The 20,445-nt window shown below is 36.5% G+C and overlaps 1 protein-coding gene across 5 annotated transcripts in view; it reads right to left on the bottom strand.

The window, feature by feature from the left end:
- The window catches only part of LOC113059345 (DNA-binding protein SATB1), a 53,360-nt gene that overhangs the window by 14,498 nt on the left and 18,417 nt on the right, over window positions 1-20,445 (bottom strand). For 3 of the 5 annotated variants that reach the window (XM_026227786.1, XM_026227788.1, XM_026227787.1), the window contains exons 6-11: window positions 16,961-17,072; window positions 16,271-16,348; window positions 12,928-13,379; window positions 8,127-8,339; window positions 4,598-4,669; window positions 3,629-3,784 (exon numbers count right to left, since the gene is read on the bottom strand). In XM_026227786.1, coding sequence (XP_026083571.1) covers window positions 3,629-3,784; window positions 4,598-4,669; window positions 8,127-8,339; window positions 12,928-13,379; window positions 16,271-16,348; window positions 16,961-17,072 — 1,083 coding nt within the window. The remainder of the gene's footprint in view (window positions 1-3,628; window positions 3,785-4,597; window positions 4,670-8,126; window positions 8,340-12,927; window positions 13,380-16,270; window positions 16,349-16,960; window positions 17,073-20,445) is intronic. The other 2 variants (XM_026227789.1, XM_026227790.1) reach the window with 1 other exon arrangement.

Genomic DNA, 20,445 nt, shown 5'->3' with positions numbered 1-20,445 from the left:
ATTTTTTAAATATTGTGTGTATCTGTATGTATATATATATATATATATATGTGTGTGTGTGTGTGTGTGTGTGTGTGTGTGTGTGTGTGTGTGTGTGTGCGTGCGTGCGTGTGTGTGTGTGTACATACACACACTATATATACACACATTATTTTAATACATATTGAAATTAATAATGACTATTAAATTATTAAATCCCCATTAAAATTGGTATACACTACCATTCCAAAGTTCGGAGTCAGTAAGGTATTTTAAAATTATTATTAGCTTCATTCAGCAATGAAAATGGCATAATAAACTGATAAAAAGTACAGTACAGCCACTTATAATGTTATACACACACACACACACACACACACACACATGAGACATGTATATAAACATATGCAAATCAGCATATCAGTATGGTTTCTGAAGATCATGTGACACCGAAGACTGGAGTAATGATGCTGAAAATTCAGCTTTACATCATAGGAATAAATGACCTTCTATAATACATTTGAATAGAAAAAGATTGTTTAAATTGTAATAATCTTTCACAATATGACTGTTTTTACTATATTATTGGGCAAATAAATGCCTCCTTCTTCCAAAAACAAACAAACAAAAATATTGTACCCAATCTTAACTCATCAAAAATGCATTCGAAAAATTTGGTTGTGAACTGCACTTTATGTTGACCTTAAACTTGGGTTCATGAATTATGCCATATGAATTATATTTCAAATAAAAACTACAAATAGACAGGCGAAGATATCCTGAACTGAAGGAGGGAAGGAAAGAAATTCACCACTACAACCTGCTTTCGTTTCACCTCCAAAACGTCAAAAAATTTTCGCAAAATCTGCAAATCAACGAGAGTGTACAAATAAACAATTTATACGTTTCTTTTTCAGTTTACAAGCTGCAGAAATTTTGGTTTTTCTGTGGTGCAGGAGGAGAAATTAATTGAAATGCTACTCGGAATATGAAAGTGCCACCAAATAGATAAAGCCTGGCACTCACGTCCTGTATGGATGTGTGCCCAGAGAGGGGGACGGCATGGCTCCAATCCAGTGCCCATCCCCCAATAAACAACACACACACACTCATTTACACCACAGCCATACACACTCACAGACACACATGATGGCTCTCTTTAACCCCCTCAAACTACTGTTTACGGCTATGAAAGCCCAGGGGATGAGTGCTGCGCCTCCCCCTCAACACCTCCCACCTCCATGGCTCTCGTCGAGGGCAGATCTGGGCCGAGCCTGGAGCCCCGTGGCTGCGGAAGCCAGACACACATCCTGTGCCAGATCTCTAGCATGTGCTGTGGCCAGTGCTGCTGCAGTCTACCTCCGTTACGGACGAGGATTCCTGCACTGATGGACGCGCCAATTAATCTGACACGCCACGGAAGATAAGCATACGGCAAAACGCCTCCCACCACACGCCGTCTGGGACCCTGAGGTCCTTCAGCACGGGCTGAGAGGGACAGACAAGAACACACAGACTGTGGCTACTCTTTACGATAAGGCTTCATTTGCTAACATTTGTTAACTATATTTAAACTAATTATGAAAAATAGCATTTATTAATCTTAAAATCAAAAGTTGTATCTGTTATTAATATTATTTAAGTGATCTCAGGGCCCTTTAAAATCTAAAGGCTGTTTTGTTTTGTTTTTTTATGTAATCAAATAAAATTAGGAAATCAACCCCCCCCCCCCAATTCTGTTTTCAGTTGAATTTTTTTCTGAATTCTGTTTTATGATTCAATACACATTTATAACCATAAGGGAGGTGATCATTTGAATGTATAAACCCTAATTTAATCGATCTTTTAAAATGCAATAAAAAAAAACTGATCAATCAAATGAAACTATGATTCAAATATAGACAAAAAATGTATAATGTTTTAATAACTGTATTATTATTGCTATTACTTTGAGAAATACATTCTACTTTACAATATATTTCTGTCATAATTTCTTCAAATTAAGGCAAGCGTTAACATTTTAGCAGGTTGTAGTGAAGGCTTTTGAGTTTTAATGGGAACTTATTGTGAATTATTACCAACTTGGTTCATAAAATCATAAACCGGACTTAATTTACATAATATAATTTAGTTTATTTATTTTGCTATTTTACATTCTAAAAAGAAACGTTCTAAGAACATAATTTGCATGTAGCTTTGGCCTGTAAGGAACTGTATAATAATACAAATAAAAATAATGTATTATTATTATTATTACGACACAAAAATCATTTATTTATTATTTCATAAACTATCATTCTAAAGTTCGGGGTCAATGCAACTTTGTTTAAGAAATTAAAACTTTAATTCAGGAAGGATGCATTAAATTGATCAAAAGCGACAGTAAAGACAATTAGAATGCTACAAAAGTTTTCTATTTCAAATAAATGCTATCTATTCATCAAATAATTATGAAAGAAAAATGTTTCACCGTTTCCACTAAAATATTAAGCAGAGCAACTCTTTTCATCATTGATGATAAGAAATGTAGCTTAAATGACAAATGACAAAATGAGTATGTTCAGGTAAGACCGATCAACTATTCTTCATTAAAAAGACTCAAAATGCGACCAAACTGACCGATCAGAATAAAAACGTACTGTAATTATGACTGATATCAACTGACTTCCCTCTATGATTCTTCAATCGTCTCACCTCAAATGAAAAAGAGCTTCCTCACCGCTAATTACGACATCATAGCCCCCGTTTTGTAAATATGATTGCTCTGCATCGGCACCGGCCGGACATTCAGCCGGAGGGCCCCGTGGGTCCCGCAGAGGGGGCTGGGAACGGGAAGGAGGGGGTACCAGCTGCCCGGGGAGCACACATTACGAGATGGAGCCGGAGATAAGTGCTCTCCCGGGCCCCTTTTTCAGCTGCGTAATTAGCACAGTTCTTATCTGCTGCTCAATTCACATTCACACCAGCCATGAATGGAGCACACGGGCTCAGACAGAGAGGGGCTCTTTTCTCTCAAACCGGCATTTTATACGAGAATCTTAACGTGAATAAATGCCCCGGTTTGTCTTTTCTCTCCTCCACCCTTCTCGGCTTTGAACTCGCTTCGACAAAAACAGTGGTTTGTGCATCAAACTGTAATTTGGTGAAACAAAAGTATCTGGCACCGTAATCAGTGCAATCAGCAAAAACCTGCTGATATTTCTAGATTATTTAGGGCTTCTATTCACATCAGATGTAACTGTGAAAATCTTTAAGTGTGCACATAGATATGTGAAACCTTTAATAATGGGGCTCGCCTTGCGTTTCTTTAATTAGTTTTAATAGGCTAAAACAGACGGTAATGTCTCTCACAGAGGCCTGTATTCAGCAGAAGGCTGTTCGCTATGTGAGATAACGGTGTGAATTATATAAACACATTTGTTTTATGTTGCAACACTGTCTGCTGTTCACAAACCCACAATAAAGCAGAGCAAGTCATTACGGCCCTGAGCTACCTGTGAGGCTTAACAAAGCCCTGCTTTTAGGCTTTTATCTGGCTATCTAAGCTTTCTGTAGACTGTACACAGAAATGTTTATCAATGTTTTGTCAACCGGACGAGCGGTTCAAGCATGATAGGCAGCTGAAAGTCGAAGTGGGAGCGGGCCGTACCTGGCTCTTTGAGGCGGCGACCTTGGCGAACATGGCCTGGGACACTTTGGCCCTCTTCATCTCCTGCTGGATCTCGTCGTAGATGGAGGAGTTGATGTTTAACACGCAGTTCTCCGATTTCCCGTTCCACTCTGAGGTCAGAGGGCTGGGCTTCACCTGAGCAGAGGAGAAATCATGCAACAACAAAAAAAAATTAAATAAAAGTTAGTCTACAAAAGTTAGATAGACTGACTTTAAAACAAGAAGGTTAATAATAATAATAATAATAATAATAATAATAATAATGACAACAACAATATATACATATATTTTATATATATATATATATATATATATATATATATATATATATATATATATATATATATATATATATATATATATACATAAATCACTGTTCAAAAGTTTGGGGTCAGTAAAATTTGTATTTATTCATTTATTTAGATTTTTTTTTTTTTTTTTTTCAGCAAAGATGCATTAAAATTATCAAAAGTGACAGTAAAGACAGTTAAAAAGGTTAATAATATAATATCATAAAAGTTTAATATTAAATTGACATTCTAATATTTTTTTGAGCAGCAAATCAGCATATTAGAATGATTTCTGAAGGATCATGTGATACTGAAGACTGGAGTCAAATTCAGCTTTAGATAAATAATATATTAAATCTGAAAAATGACAGTTATTTTTCATATTTTTATCATACAGCAGTTAAGGAGGTTTAAACATATTTTAAAATATGTTATATAATAATTATTATTTTTGCTATTATTATAATTATTATTATTATTATTATTATTATTATTATTATTATTATTATTATTATTATTATTATTATAGATTATCATTTATTTAATTAATAATTGTTTTAGCAAATCTTTTTAATAATATATATGTTTATAGGTTTATAATAAAGAACAAAATCATGAATCACTTTTTGCAATAACAGTGGACCATATGTGCACTCACGGGAGAGATGCCCACTGGAATTCTGGGATTCCAGTCTTCTGGTCTCACATTGTTACAGTCCTCTCTTCTGGGCTGTGAACACACACACACACACACACACACGTTTAAAGCAACAGGTTAAAATAACACTCTAGTCACACATGGTGAGATTTCTATCACACAGCAGTGATTTCTGCAGGAAAATGACTTGGAAACATGGCTATAACATGAAGGGGCTCCAAACTGCCAGCGCAGGAGCGTTGAAGAGGCTGTCAGTGAAGCATCAGTTACATGTGAAGAAGCATCAGTGTCTAGGCAGAGTTATTTTGTGACCATATCTGATTATAAAGGGATGAGCGTCTGCAAACTTGCACACTGTCTGACGATCCATTAACGTATGTGTGAGAAACATTCCTTCACATCCGTTTTTATGACCTCCATAAAAGCCTTGCAGCGCTGCAAGACGTGCCACCCTGCTGATTTACAGCAGAAAATCCTGCAAACATCTCACTCATATCTGTCAGCATCAAGCTGCCATGCATCTAAAGACTTCCCTCTACATGAACCTGCTTTATCAAACATTTTATGCAAAAGAGCCAATGATGGACAAAATATTATCTGACTGATGGCATGTTCAAAAACAGACAACAAAGCTCATCTAAACATGCACATAAAAGACATCAAGTTCAAAAAGTATTATATTATTTTATACTATACTATATTATATTTATATATTATTTTATTGAATATATAATATATAATTTATTAAATGGTAACAAATACCATTAATTATTTTAAATTGAAAAAAAAAATGTAAATATAATTTAGAATGTTAAAATAAATAAAATACTGAAAAATACTAACAAATTAATAACATTAATTATGTTCAAATAAAATGTAGAATTTTAAGATTAACCAATATTTTTGCATGCTAAACATTTTTATGCTTATTAGATGCTTATATGCTTTTTGCTGCCTATGTAGAACGTTCCAAATCTGGGGCTCCATATTTCAGTTAGGATGCTGTCTATGCACCAAGGAAGCACTGGGTTTTGGAATACAGCCATTATGTGTCAAGCAGTGCATCGATTTGCTCTTTAATTCAAAACTTCACCAGTTTGAACAAATATCATCAGATAATGGATATTTTTGCCGAGCATTGTACGAGACTGACGAATTAGACGCAGTTGCTGAATAATCAGGTTACAGAACCATCTGATAATGGGATCTGAACAGGAAAGCAGCATCTGGTTTGCACACACACACAAGGACATGACGCACACAAACACACACACAAATGCGTACACGCTTGAGTGAACACTGATGACATTTCGTTCTTTACACATTCTGTGTGTGAGGGAGTTTTTCTCCTGTATAAAAGAGCCTCCTCAGTCCAACACACACAGGAAGGCTTTGTGTCCGATCCACTAAGACACACTCAACTGCGTTTGAAGGAGACTCTGCATACCTTTCTGGCCCTGCTTGAAGAGTTCAGAGCTCTAGAACAGCTGCGGGTGAAAGAAACGCTTCCTGATATCTTTCCTGCATTAAATGTTTCCACCAAAGTACAGATGCATTGATGAATTGACACTTTTGCATTGCTAATCGCCAATAACAATACAGAATAAAAAAAAATAAAAATAGAGGTGGTGCATTTAATATTTGAATAAAAGCGTCTGCTAAATAAAATTTACAATGCATAAATGTGATGTGTCCAGCTGTTAACACCTCTATTAATAAATCCAACACTGGACAAATCAAACTGTTATTAAATTTTTTCTGAAATGTTATGTTATATATGCATAAGAGGCATTATATAATTAAATGTGCATTAATTTGCAGAACAGAAATCTTAACACTGGCTAAAGCCAGTTTCTAAATAGTTTTCATTTGTTGACATTACAGGTGACATTAAAGACTTAAGGCAATTTTGGATTTCAGTTTATCTCTTCATAAATCAGAAAATATTGCCAACAGGCAAAAAAAAAAAAAAAACATTTTCACTAGGCATAAAATGTTATACATGCACATTTTATACCTAGAAACATAAATAAAAATACAATTGCTAAGATGGTTAGATTTAAGTGCTACTGAAATGGAAATGTCTGTCTTTAAACATTTAAAACATATTTTGATGTTTTCTTTTCACTAGGCTAAAAGTCATCACATTACATAAGTCAAAGTCAAACGTCTTGCTTTTGTTTAGTCTGTATTAATGCATCTGTAGTTAACTGCATGTCGGTCAAGATTTGTAAATACAGAGATCTAGTTGTGGGGTTGTAATGAGGTGCTTGATGTTGTGTTAGTATTCACCATCATGTGTGAGCTCCTGAACAACACATTACTGTAATACACTGTCATTTAAAGCCGCAGTGCATCATTTCTGGGCATTTCTGGGCCACTAGACACACCAAACATAACTGCAAAAATAATGACCTTTACCAAACAGGTTTTCCCCATCTTCCATTGCTAATACAATCTTACACTCTTTTCTTGTGAGTAAAGCTGCTGTGGAATTTTTATTTTTTTAATGCATGTTAAAATAAAGTCATTTTTTCCAGCAGTTGGCAGGGGTCCTCAGGAATTTACGCATTACATTCCTGTCTGCGCAAAGCAAATATTCTGACGATGACTGATGAAAACACAACTTTGCTAATCACTCATTATGTTAGTGAGTGAGAGCATGCTAAATATTTGTTCTGAAACTGAGTCTGAGTGTTCACTTTCATGCATTTACATAAAGTGAGAGTACAGAATCTGTTTAAATTTAACATGACCCCATTTACTGTATTAATGTATGTCTGTGGTCTTACTGTGTATGAATGATCTGTGCATGTTATAAAAAAAAAAAAAAAGATATTAACAAAATTGCAAAATATAAATGAATAAGACAGAAAACATATTTAAGCCTGTTAGATTTATGAATAAAACATTTACCAACAGAGAAATGGAAATTAACCTAATTCCAGATATATTACTTATATATTACATTGATAAGTGAAATGTATCCAAATAAATCCATCTTGTTTTATCTTTTTTTTCTGATTATGAATTAAGATCATATTTTCTTGAATTAATGTTTTACATGTTTTATGTTAGTCATTTGTACTCTTTTTTTTATTTTTATAAAAAAATATGACCAAGAAAGAGACCTTATTTAAATCTGTTAGACTTAAGCATAAAATACAGAGTAAGAAAAACTCATTTAACTCAAGATAGATTGTTTTTTGTTTTTATAATATATAAATAAACAAGACACAGAACCTATTTAAATCTGTTAGATTTATGAATAATAATAAAAAAAAACATTGCCAAAAAAACAAAAGAAAAATACATCTAAATCAATATATATCTGTTCTGTCTTTGATAAGTAAAATGTATCCAAATAAAACTATCTCATTGTAAGGATGCATAGATATTTTAACTGGAAAAAAAGACAAAAATACAATAAATAAATAAACAGTTTTCGCCATGCACCAAAGGTTACCCCCCTACAGCAAGGAGAACCGATGGTTTAGTGCCCATCGAAGTGCACTTTTGAGTGTGTTACCTGTACAGGGCGTGTGGGAGGGGTGCTGATGAGCGGCGCAGGGCCCATAGCAGAAGCCGCAGTCAAGCTGCGCTCCCTCTCGTCCTGGTAGATGCGGTCACGCTCCGCTTCCGGTAGCTGCAGGAAGTTCTGCATCGCTCGCAGGTTGACCAGGAGCGACTGAGACGCTGTCTTGGGGTCTTCCTCTTTTCTAAGAATCTCAGATAGAAGACCCTGGGGGAGAGACACAAATAAACACGTCCTCTTAGAAAAGAGCAACAATTAACACTTTCTCTCCACTACATATGCGACAAAGCAATTGACCCATAGAAATAAATTGGACATGTCTGTGCTTTTTATTAAAGTAATCTAATGCAGTGCTAAAACTTTTATGGATATTATAATTTGTTTTTTTTGTTTTATTTTACAAATATGTTATTTATACAGTAATGTGATTAAAACTACAAAACTTGGAAATCAGAATCAAAAACGCTTCCGAAAGTTACTGAAAAATGTCATTTTCGTTTACTACTATCCAAATACACAAGATTTTAATAAACTTTAAATTATTTTATTAGAGAAATGAATACTCAGAAAGGATGCATTAAATTGACATTACAAAAAAAATGTCACAACAATGTATCGCTTTTTCAACAAAAACATAAAGCAGCATAATTGTTTTCAACATCAGTAATAAGAAATGATTGAGCAGCATATTAAAATGATTTCTGAAGGATCTTGTGACTGGAGACATGATGCTGAAAATTCAGCTTTGATCACAGGAATAAATTACATTTTAAAATATATTTAAAAATATGCGCAAAATTTTGTGTATTTTTGATCAAATAAATCTGGCGTTTGTGAGCATAATTTTTTTTTTTTACTGAACCCAAACATTATTTTTTTTTTTTACTTTAACAGAAATGTACAGTGTGTTAGAAAAGAGCAAAAGAAGCCTGAAAGTCTGGTAGAAGCCAAAGGCTGCTATGCTAGGATTAATCAGTAACACTTCCGATCAAATACTATCAAACACCATCAAGGTTAATGAACTGCATGATAAAACCTAAAAATGGCCCACCAAACCCACATTAACTTTTTGATTTTGAGATGACACGACATGCCACCACGTGCAGCCATGATTCACGTTTGAGGATGGATGTACAATTAGTATTTAAGGGCTCTGTGGAAAAACATTAAATAAAATAAAAATGCATATTGCAAATTCTTCCCAGTGCAACTAAAGGCCAATTTGTGCAAACACGCCTGTCATGACGCGGCCTCTGATTCCTATAGATTCCTATCGCTATAACACAACATTAAAGTCACTTCCTGCCAAAGGGGGGTTTTATGCAGAATGTTGCGAGACATTATCTTCCCGCTGTCTCCAGCAACAGTCGCTCATGCGTGCTGCGGTGACAGTCTGCGGCCGAGCCAAAACCCACCCCCCGCCGCTGGCACATGGCCAGGGGCGTCTCTCTTTGTCTCACCTGATGATGGCAGACAGTCATCAAGGCTTTCGGTTGGAATTGAGGGGCGCGGCTGTACTAATAACAACTAGTGAAGAATCCCCACAATGCTGAGTTCATCTGACAACTTTCCCAGTATTTGCTATCATGTATCGAGACAGGGACAGAGTATTAGGATATTTTACTTCCCAATATGGTACAGATATTATTACCATCAAGACTTACTATCACTGATCAAATATATTTGGTGAAAATTTTAAGATTGTGAAAATGTAGATGTTTTTCATATATTTTGCGTTTTTACTTTACACTTTAAAGATTCAGATTTTTTTTTCTTTATTAGTGTTTCTTTTTTTAATATGTCTGTATAGCATTTATCACAATTTAGTTTTTAGCTTTTGTCTTAATTATTTTAGTATTTTAACTTAAAGGGGTCATGAACTGAGAAATCTAAAAATTCAGAACTCAAAGCTTCCTTGTTAGTCTAAAAACAGCTTATATTGAAGCCAATCTGCCAGGTCGAATGTGACAATCGTGGCTGATCACCTACCGATTCTACATCACTGCCTGTTTAGCCCCACCCACCGATTCTACATCACTGCATGTTTAGCCCCACCCACCGATTCTACATCACTGCATGTTTAGCCCCACCCACCGATTCTACATCACCGCCTGTTTAGCCCCACCCACCGATTCTACATCACTGCATGTTTAGCCCCGCCCACTGATTCTACATCACTGCCTGTTTAGCCCCACCCACCGATTCTACATCACTGCCTGTTTAGCCCCACCCACCGATTCTACATCACTGCCTGTGTAGCCCCGCCCACTGATTCTACATCACTGCCTGTTTAGCCCCACCCACCGATTCTACATCACTGCCTGTTTAGCCCCACCCACCGATTCTACATCACTGCCTGTGTAGCCCCGCCCACTGATTCTACATCACTGCCTGTTTAGCCCCACTGCTTGTTTAGCCCCGCCCACCGATTTAACATTGCCGCTTGTTTACATTTACATTTATGCATTTAGCAGACGCTTATATTCTAAAGTGACTAACAGTGCATTCAGGCTACACTTTTTTTTTTCAGTATGTGTGTTCCCTGGGAATTGAAACCACAACCTTTTGCAATCCAGACCACGTCAGTAAGAACTTGTAAGTCTATATTGGATCCACAGTAATGTCACAGCACTCAAGTGTGTGGAACTGTTTTTATTATGTGTTCACTATCGCTTTGTTATTACAGATCTTTTGACATGTACTGAGTATTTGTGCATCTTTAACCTAAATCACAGCAGTCCATCTAGAATTTATGCATATTTATAGCTTCTTTTTTTTAGTAATTAACCTTTTTTAGGGTTATTTAATAATTGTATTTTGCAATAAAGACATGTTTATTGTTATATAAAAAAATCTAATAAAATGCTTCTTTGAACTTTCTATTCATGAAAGAATAAATGTTCAAACAGAAAACATTTAAATTAAAAAACATTCACAATAAGAATGTTTTTGCTCTATTTTTGCTCGAATAAATGCATTCTTGGCTAGAATTAGACAATCCGTAAAAAAAAAAAAAAAAAAATCTGACCCTAATTGTATGACAATTTTTTTATATCTAAAAAATAACTAAAGTAGAAAATCATCATATTACCCTATTATAAATGAATGACGATTTCCACTCTTAGTAGTTGACTCATATATTGTTCAGACAATAATCTGTGGCCCTTTTGTCTAGTATCAGTAAAAAAAAAAAAAAAAATCCAAATATTTTAATAGTGAATTCTCAAAAACTTTCAAAAGTGAATTTTGCCTGTTAAGGGGCTAACTGTAAATCTACACACCTCGCTCAATAAGCTGCACAATTTGAGGTATCCTTCATACACAATGACACAGCACAAACAGTGAGGAATGAGTTTCTGGTTGGAAAATGTAAGAATTTGAATGAACAATAATAATAGTCATATCTGCCTTAGCCTACGCCACAAATAAGTGTCCTGTCACAGCTCAGGGCTGACAACAGATCGCGTGCAGTGACGAAAAACAAGGTCAAAGCCATGGGCGTGCAAACCAACAGACATGAGTCAGTGATCAGTTACTCCTGCCAGGAAGCTGATGATTTGTAAAGTTTCTGATTGAATGATGAGATGCAATATCTGTCAGAAAAGTGCTCGTCTGCTTTTGTCGTGATAACCCTACATTTACTTGATGATTGGGCACTTTGTGTTGATCCCAAAACAAAAGCAGATAAACCATCTGACTGTGAGTGTTCTGCTGTCACTATATTAGCAAGGCAGGGTGAATTTTAATGATGTACAGAGCGTGTAGTGGCAAGCATCACTTGAACATGTCACAGCTAATGTATGGAGCTGGGGCAGAGCTGGGCATCTGATTCAGCATTTATAATAGTCAACAAAATAATTTGACACATCTACCAAAACAACATTCTTAATGGCTCTGTTCCAAATCCTAGGGATCTGCCTCACTGGACACCACCTACGTATACAGCTGCCTTCAAAGACAGCATTCTACACAAAACATCTAAATAAAATCACTGTCAATAAACATATGCGCAGTGAGTTTCAGAGCGATATGCAGCACTGTGTTCATTTACACGTGTGCAGCTCATTATTTGGTGATTTCACAGTAAATGCTCCATTACTGCAAGTGCTGGGAGTTTGGGTCTCTTGTAACGTGCATTTGGAAGTGCAACGTGCCAGTGCTAACCAATTGACTAGATTTGAAAAAAAATATATAATATATATTGTTCAGGATGAGTAAAAAGTAATTAAAAAAAAAGGTTAACATTATTTTTTAACATTACATAGATTCTTGACAAAATCACCCAATCATTTTAAAAGATTACTTTGAATTCTTTCCAGACTGAGCTATTTAAATCACCTCTTGAAAATTCCTCTATTTTGCTATATCCCAGTAAAAGAAAAACAGAAAAACAAAATATTGCCATCAAACTAACTAGACTGGAATATTTTTATCAATATTTTCCAGTATTGAAGGCTTTTATCTGCTGTTTTGGTTGCATTTCTTCTACTCTGCTAGTTGCAGTGCATTATGGGAATGTCCAAAAAAGATGATATCTTAGAAATCAGCATGATGCGTTGCATAAGAGACTTCTTTCAATAATATAAAAAACAGTTTGTTTGCCAATTTTTATAACAAAAATAATGACTAAAAAAAACAACCATCAAATTATTATGTAGACAGCTTGCTAGGGTTTTATAGCTGATGAACCAGGGTTAGAAAACTTTGCAACAAAATGTTGCCCCATGTAGTATGTTTATCTTAAATAGCATTTTTATTCCAAATGTTTAATATATTCTAATCCAAATAAACGTACCTGTGTCCTGTTGAAGGCTACACGGGCAAATACGGCCTGGGAGATTCCTGCCCTCTTCAGCTCGTCTCTGACCCACTGGTAAATCTCTGATGAGACCTCGGCATTGGTGGACACCTGTGCGTCCAGCGGTTTGTTGAGTGCGCGGTTGACGGGCGGGTGGTTGAGGTACTGCTGGCTCAGGGACTGCTGGGCCAGGAGACGGTTGACGGCGTATTGCTGGTTGAGGATCTGAGCCATGACGATCTGCTGATTCACCAGCTGAGGGCTGATGGGGCTGGACACCAGGCCGGGGTGCAGGCCGGGGAGCTGGGCACGGCTGGGGGCCTGACTGCTGTGGGACAGGGGCACCGGGGACGGGGACTGCTCGGCCGTGCTGCCCGGGATGGGCTGCTGGCTGAAGCTGAGGTGGTTGGTTCCGGGTGGAGAAAGATCAGACAGACTGTCCATCTCAGCTAAAAGTGGACACAAAGAAGATGATATTGTTTCAAGTCCTTATACATGTAAACAGTCTTTGACAGAGAACACGGAATGTGCTTTTCTCTTTTTCTTGTCAATATTGTGTTGTTGGATTCAAGTTTATTAGGTCTAATGCGCAAAGAGGATCTGACTTTAAGATGAAATGTTAGTGTTTACATTATTACCTCATAAAAACATATTTGCTTTTCAAAATGCAATTCAAAACTCTATTACATACTAACATTAAAAAAATATTCATTTTATTTTAGTATCGACTTGGTACCAAAAAATACTGATACTTTTACGATCTCAAGCACAATAAAATTTAGAAATGAAATCTGAAAATGAATGAATAAATGTTATTATAAAAGGGAACTACAGAAACTATCACTTAACTGGACAAATGGGCATGCTGGGGTGATTAATTGCCTAATCACTACTCTATGATGAACAGAAGTCATCACAAAATACCAATATCAAACAGTAAACACTTTCATAACATATTGGACATGACTAGAAGTCAAAAAGCAAGAGTTTCAAGCTAAAGAAACACTAATCAAACCCCTTCCAGACTGTCATTACTTCAGTAAACCAATACAACCTCTCTAAATAAAGGGGCACATGTGTGACCTGTATCTGCATAAACTGGCAGAACCAGCAATTAGTTTATAATGTCCATGGCCAAATCATGTGAGCAATAAAAACACAGCAGGACGTCTTCACATGGACAAGACAGAGAGGCGTACACTTGAATCGCTCTTTATGCTCTTAATTCTAAAACAAGGTACACAAGCTGGCTAATATGAAATTTTGGGAAAGTCTAAATATAACCGGAGCGTGTTACGCTAAGCCCAGAGCATGCATGCTCTCTGAGCAGAGAGAAAATAAGGTGTGGCTGCAAACATGCTTGAAAATCTGAAAATAAAAAGCACTTATGAATGTGTGAATATAAAGAAAAAAATCTGTCACTTTTCTTAAAAAGATGGACTTCTTATAGGGTGCCTTTTTTGTCCATTTCACAGCTTATTGCAGCTTTTCGACAGATGTGGTCACTATGAATATTGAAAAGAGCTGCTTGAAGATTTATTAAATTTCTCTTTTTGTTTTGCATGGAAAAATAAAAGCATATGGATTTGAAACAATGTAAAGCTGAGTAAATATAGCAAAAAAATTTAAACCAATCCTTAAAAGGACTTAACCGTTTCCTGAACCACAGGTATTCAGCTGAAAGATATTACAAAAAAAATACAATGCCCATCATCTACTAGCGCCCGCCGCACAACTCCATCACAATCAAAAGTCACACAAGAACGCAAACACATGTTTTAACCGACAGTGAGCACAAAGCCATGGCTGTTCTTTTCAATATCAGCAGAAAGTGAGAGGGAAAGGAAAAACAAACAAACACAAAAACTGGGTAATAATCAAAGCTCTCCGATAATCCCTCTCATTCCTGTGCTCGGATGTTACGGTATGCCTCTCAGTTGTCTTTTTGGTGTTGAAAACTGCTGGGGGGCACACGCTTTTCCATGCAAATCGAAAAGGTTGGAAGAAAGCGTTCACAGGCCCCGTTTGCAGCGGCAGCAGTGGTGACACAGACAGAGAACCGGAGTCCCTCCTGTGGAATTCACCACAAAGCAGGCTGGGATTAGGAGCACAATGGGAGAGAGAATATGGGCTGAGGGGAGGGAGGTAAAACCCAACGGCACGGCGGGCGCTCGCACTCCAGCCCGGCTGCATTTGAATGGGACCACTACAGCGTTAGAGACGGCTTGCCACACTCTGCAAGATCATGTGAGACCGGCCTCTCACTGACCACTTATGAAACACAATCCACTGAAGACTAACCAGTTACAATAGGGAGTGAATTCAAGACATGCACTTTATCATTAGCAGTGCACTCTGGGAGTTAAACCTTGGTAAAACTATAGCCTCGCATTCCTGTAGTTTAGACAATAGAGCAATGTCAAGGTTATGGGTTCGATTCCCAAGGATTGAATGAACTGATTAAACCTATAACTTGCAATGTAATGCAATATAACATATAACTTGTTTGCAAAATATGTGACTTTGAAAATAAGTCATCAGAGTCAATTTATTTATGAAGGGCTTTACACAATACCGACTGTTTCAAAACAGCATCACAGTAATAAACAGCAAAATAACAGCCTTAAAAAGGCATAGTTCACCCCCCAAAAAAAATCATCATTCACAAAAGAAGATATTTTGAAGAATGTAGGTAACCAAACAGTTGCTGGTAGCCATTGACTTGCATCAGAGGAAAAAATCCTCTGGAAGTCAATGGCTACAAGCAACTGGTCGCTAAACATCATTCTTCAACAGTAGAAACAGTAGTGTTTTCCATACTATGGAAGTCAATGGGGACCAGCATTTGAAGGTGAACTATCCCTTTAAGGGTGAATAATTATGACAACTTTCTTTTTTGGGTGAACTATGGAATCTTTAATGCTGCAAAAGTCTTCCATTTCAGTTGTGTAGCAGCTCTAAAATGTCAACAACGTCATGATTCAGATCAATTTAGTCCAGTCAGACCATTCTGTTTTTGCTTCTAATTTAAAAATCAATACAATTTAGATAAAAAATTCTAATCTGTTAAAGCGACTATAAAGCATGAACCGCAATACAAATACCTTTGTTTTGATATGGCAAAACATTTAGAGCCACAACAAAAGAGTTTACTGTTTGTGTACAGATGTGTTTATGTGTACGTTTTTTTTATCATGGAAGATAGCTTCATCTGACATCATTAATCTCGGCCTGCCGTCAGGTATTAACACAAAGTTACGGTGTCGCCGCCATTGGAATGTGAGCACATGTGCTCATGAATAATAATGTGGGGAGGGTTGCGGTGCGTCACGTGACCTACCTAACGTGGTGGCACGTGGACTGTCATGGAGGACACACGTCCCCAGGTAGCCCTCCAGCTGGGAGGGCTGGCGCACGACTGCGCAGACCAACACACAAACACACGACACATGCATTCACAGGTGTGGAGAGAGAAAGAGAGAGTGTTAGTGGGGGGGGAAAGTGAACGTGTGAACAGGAAACAAGAGGCAGATGTCAAGAGCTGTAGTATAACAACCTGACTCACAGGTGTGTGTGTCTGAACACTAGAAAAGCTCAAAATCACAGTGCTGTTGATTATTATTATTAGCATGGCAAAGACATATTTTTGAAGTCAAAAACATCGCTTTTTGTCCTAAACATTGGTCTATATTTGACAGGAATTTGTTAGATTTGCATTTTAACTAAATCTAAAGAACAAACAAATAAGGCACTTTAAAAATTAGACAAAGAATAGACTAGGCACGCAGAAATACATAGAAAAATTGTCAATAGATAGATAAACATAGACAGAGAGATGGTCAGACAGACATATTAATAAATAATCAATTGATATACATACATAGAGAGACAGACAGACTGATTGATAAACAGATAAACAGTCAGACAGATAGAGAGAGACATATAGACAGGTACATACACATAGACGGATAGTGACACATCTCTTTTTTAGATGGGATTTTCACAAATGTTCGTTAAGCATTGGGCTTACCTATCATGTCTTTTGTCTTCTTGAAATGTTTATACCAGCGTCCGAATTCTTGACACTTCGCCGCAGAGACATTTGCATAGTAAGTGCTGTTAACAATTGAAGAAATCATACTCTGCAAGACAAAATTCGGTGTCGTTTAAAATGTATGCTTACTCACAGTACAACAAAACAGAATCCTGTACTACGCACGATTTAGCTTTATGTATATGGTAAACAGTGTCATATATTGATCCAAAAAAACATATGCAAAGGCGATTCATGCACAATTTTTTCTGCACAAATATTAACTAAAAAATGCATGTCCCTTTAACAAATGCCACAGAGTATGAAAGCGGATGCATCCAGGAGGCTCTGTGAGGCAGACAGCAAAGCAGATGATGCTTTGGGGATTTCTGCCCTATATGAATGCAACTCATATTTGCAATCTGTTTCCACAGCCGGAGTTGCATGTTGAGACCACACAGCGAGTTCACGTCTCCTCGCTGCCCTGACAGCACATTTCCTACTCATCTCCTCTGCTTTTTCTTCTGCTATTTTAATACATTCCACTCCAAAAAAAAAAAAAAAGCTGAGATTCTTTTTCATTAAACCCAACACTTAACACCCTAATAGCCCTTGGCTACATAGCGCAGAAATTGTTTTGATTGTTATAAATATTCAAAAGATGAAACCATCTGTTTTTAAATTACAGGTACGGCAGCTTTATCATTTTTATAACATGAGCACTTGGGGACTGCGGAGGTGCGGAGGAGGGGGGCTTTGCAGTGTACGATAGAGTTTGAGTTTATGGATAGCTTCAGCATTTCCAAATGCATCTTGAAGACCTAGAGATGTGCTCTCAATAATGAAGGCTCTTCAGAGGCAGTTATGCATCTCTTATCAAGAATCATTTTCCCTCTGAAGGGTTCTTGATGTGACTGGAAGATTCTTTGGAGATTTGTTTTTGATGTTAGATTATAGGTTGGTGTATTTGACATCATTAATATTTTTCTTTGATATCAAAACTATAAAATATTCTCTATAATGTGGACTTTTAGGTTCTTCTATAATATATGGAGATTAAAACATTCATACAAAACTTAGAACGGCTCTTATCTGACATCATATAGAACCTGACTGTTTCTATGACATCACATGGAATTTAAAATGGATTTTCCATGACATGGAACTTTAAAATGTCCTCTATGACATCATATGGGGTTCTCCTTTAACATCGTATGGAACTTTAAAACATTTTCTTATGGAATAATATGGAAATTTGAATTGTTATCCTATGATCCTATGATTTAATGTGGAGTTGAACAAACTTAACTAGGATAAAATATCATATGAAATTGTTCTTACTAAGATAGAAACAAATTGTTCTTCATGTATTTCCTACTGAGTTTAACAAGGATTCTCTCAAGGTTTTATTTGTTATTTTTGTTTGCTTGTAGCATAATAACTAAATGTAAAATGTTCTGTTATGACATCATACAGAACTTAAAAATGATCTTCCATGACATCATATGAAATGTATTGTAAATTGATATGCAAGGAACTTAATATTCTCTATGACATCATACAGATTTAGAAAAAGCTCTGTGACATCATTTGAAATTAAAAATATTTGCCTCATGGCATAATATGGAAATTTTAATTGTTCTTTTTTGATATCATATGTAGTTTTAAAAAGCTCTTTTATGACATGAGAGTTTAAAATGTTCTTAAATTACATGAAATTCAAATGCTTCTCCTATGACATCAAATGGAAGTTACATGGCTCAGAACTTAAAAATTAAAATGCAACCTTTTTGATGTCAAATGGGAACTACAGTAAGTCACTATATAGCATTTTTAAAGGTTCCCCAGCAGCATCTCCAGCACATCTCCATGAACAGGTGCACAGTTCAGCAGGTCCAGCCAGACAAGGGTTAACCACTCACCAAAGCACACATCGCTTGAGAAGGACTATTAACCTTTACTGCCAAAGCTTGTGCTGTCGGAGAACTGAAAAGTGCATAACGGTATCCAAGACGAGCAGAAGATGCTCTCCCAAAGCAAGGGTGGAATATGAAACCACAGTGCCATGCTGATAGGAGGCCAGGTCCAAACCACATCTGAAGGCCAACTGGCGTTTTTAAATGTCATGGCCTCTTTTATCGCTGATCTGAAACAACAATCCGGATGGAAAGGAGCTTACAAACAAAAACGGCAACTAACAGAGCAGCAATGAAAGTACCAAGATTTCATGAGTCATCGAAGATCTGTTTGAGATCTGATGTGAGTCAGACGCTCATATTGGGTACAGTTGACACAGATGTTGTGTAAATCTCCGTTCATTAATCATTCGTCTCAAACTCTGTACGATGCCAATGCAACACAAGACAAACCACACGCCAGGAGCCATCAACAGGTAATGGGACAAGCCTCTTTAAAAGATAACTATCATGAGGCTTATCGGTGTGCCCAGGAAGTGTGTCACGCCGTTATCGACCCAAACCATCTATTTGGCTTTCTGTCACCGGAGTGTCTCATATAAATGCTCCGTATCTATCCAGACACTCACTGTTTGTACTTCCTTCTAACATGCCATCTTTTAGTCTCCCTATGGAGAGACTGTTTACATTGTGTTGGAGAAGTGGGTTCATTCCCCCCCTTTTCATTTTTTTTTTTTAAATGTCTTAATTACAGCTTCTTTTTCATCCATTGCATGAGAAAGGAGGGAAAGCCCATGTCAAACCCGAGCAAAGATGGCATTTGACGGCTATTTGCTGCTATGCAACTACACAGCTGCTCTTTCAGGGCCACGGTGGGTGGGGAGCTGTATTGTTGCAGTCGTCGGAGGGGACACAGGGGTGAAGTTTGATCACAGGGAAACATTCGTGTGCTGAAAGACGGCTGATGAGCAGGAGGGGCCCCGCACAAACCTGGAAGTGCAATCCACCTTTCTCCTTTCTTTAGTGTTGCATGAAAAATCGGTCTGAAGGCAGGTGAATTACATTCCACTATTAACAATATACTGTTATTGTTTTGTTTTTTAACCAGGTCACCTTATGCCCAAAAACTCAAGCTAGAAATGGGTGGTCAATTATTGAGGTCATCTGGTGTGCTTATCTATGTATGTATGTATTTATTTATTTTTAAGTGACACTCTTAATAGTGGATAAACTTTGAAACTGTATAAATATAGATATACACATACATACATACATATATATATATATATATATATATATATATATATATATATATATATATATATATATATATATATATATATATATATAATATCAATGCAAATGCAAATATCATATATATAAATAATACAATAATAACTAGAAAAAGTAAAGTCATGAGAAAGCACATACATGCATGCATAACATGAATGCGTTTGATCTTATTGTCACAGTTGTTGACCCTTTGGTTGCTTTATAAGAATGAGCGTTGGAAAAAAGTCAAATTAAAACTACTTCAACTTTAAAAAACGCATCAAGACTTCTGAT

Source organism: Carassius auratus, chromosome 41 (assembly GCF_003368295.1).
Source record: "Carassius auratus strain Wakin chromosome 41, ASM336829v1, whole genome shotgun sequence".
Classification (NCBI taxonomy): Eukaryota; Metazoa; Chordata; class Actinopteri; order Cypriniformes; family Cyprinidae; genus Carassius; species Carassius auratus.
This window is presented reverse-complemented; position numbering and strand designations above follow the sequence as displayed.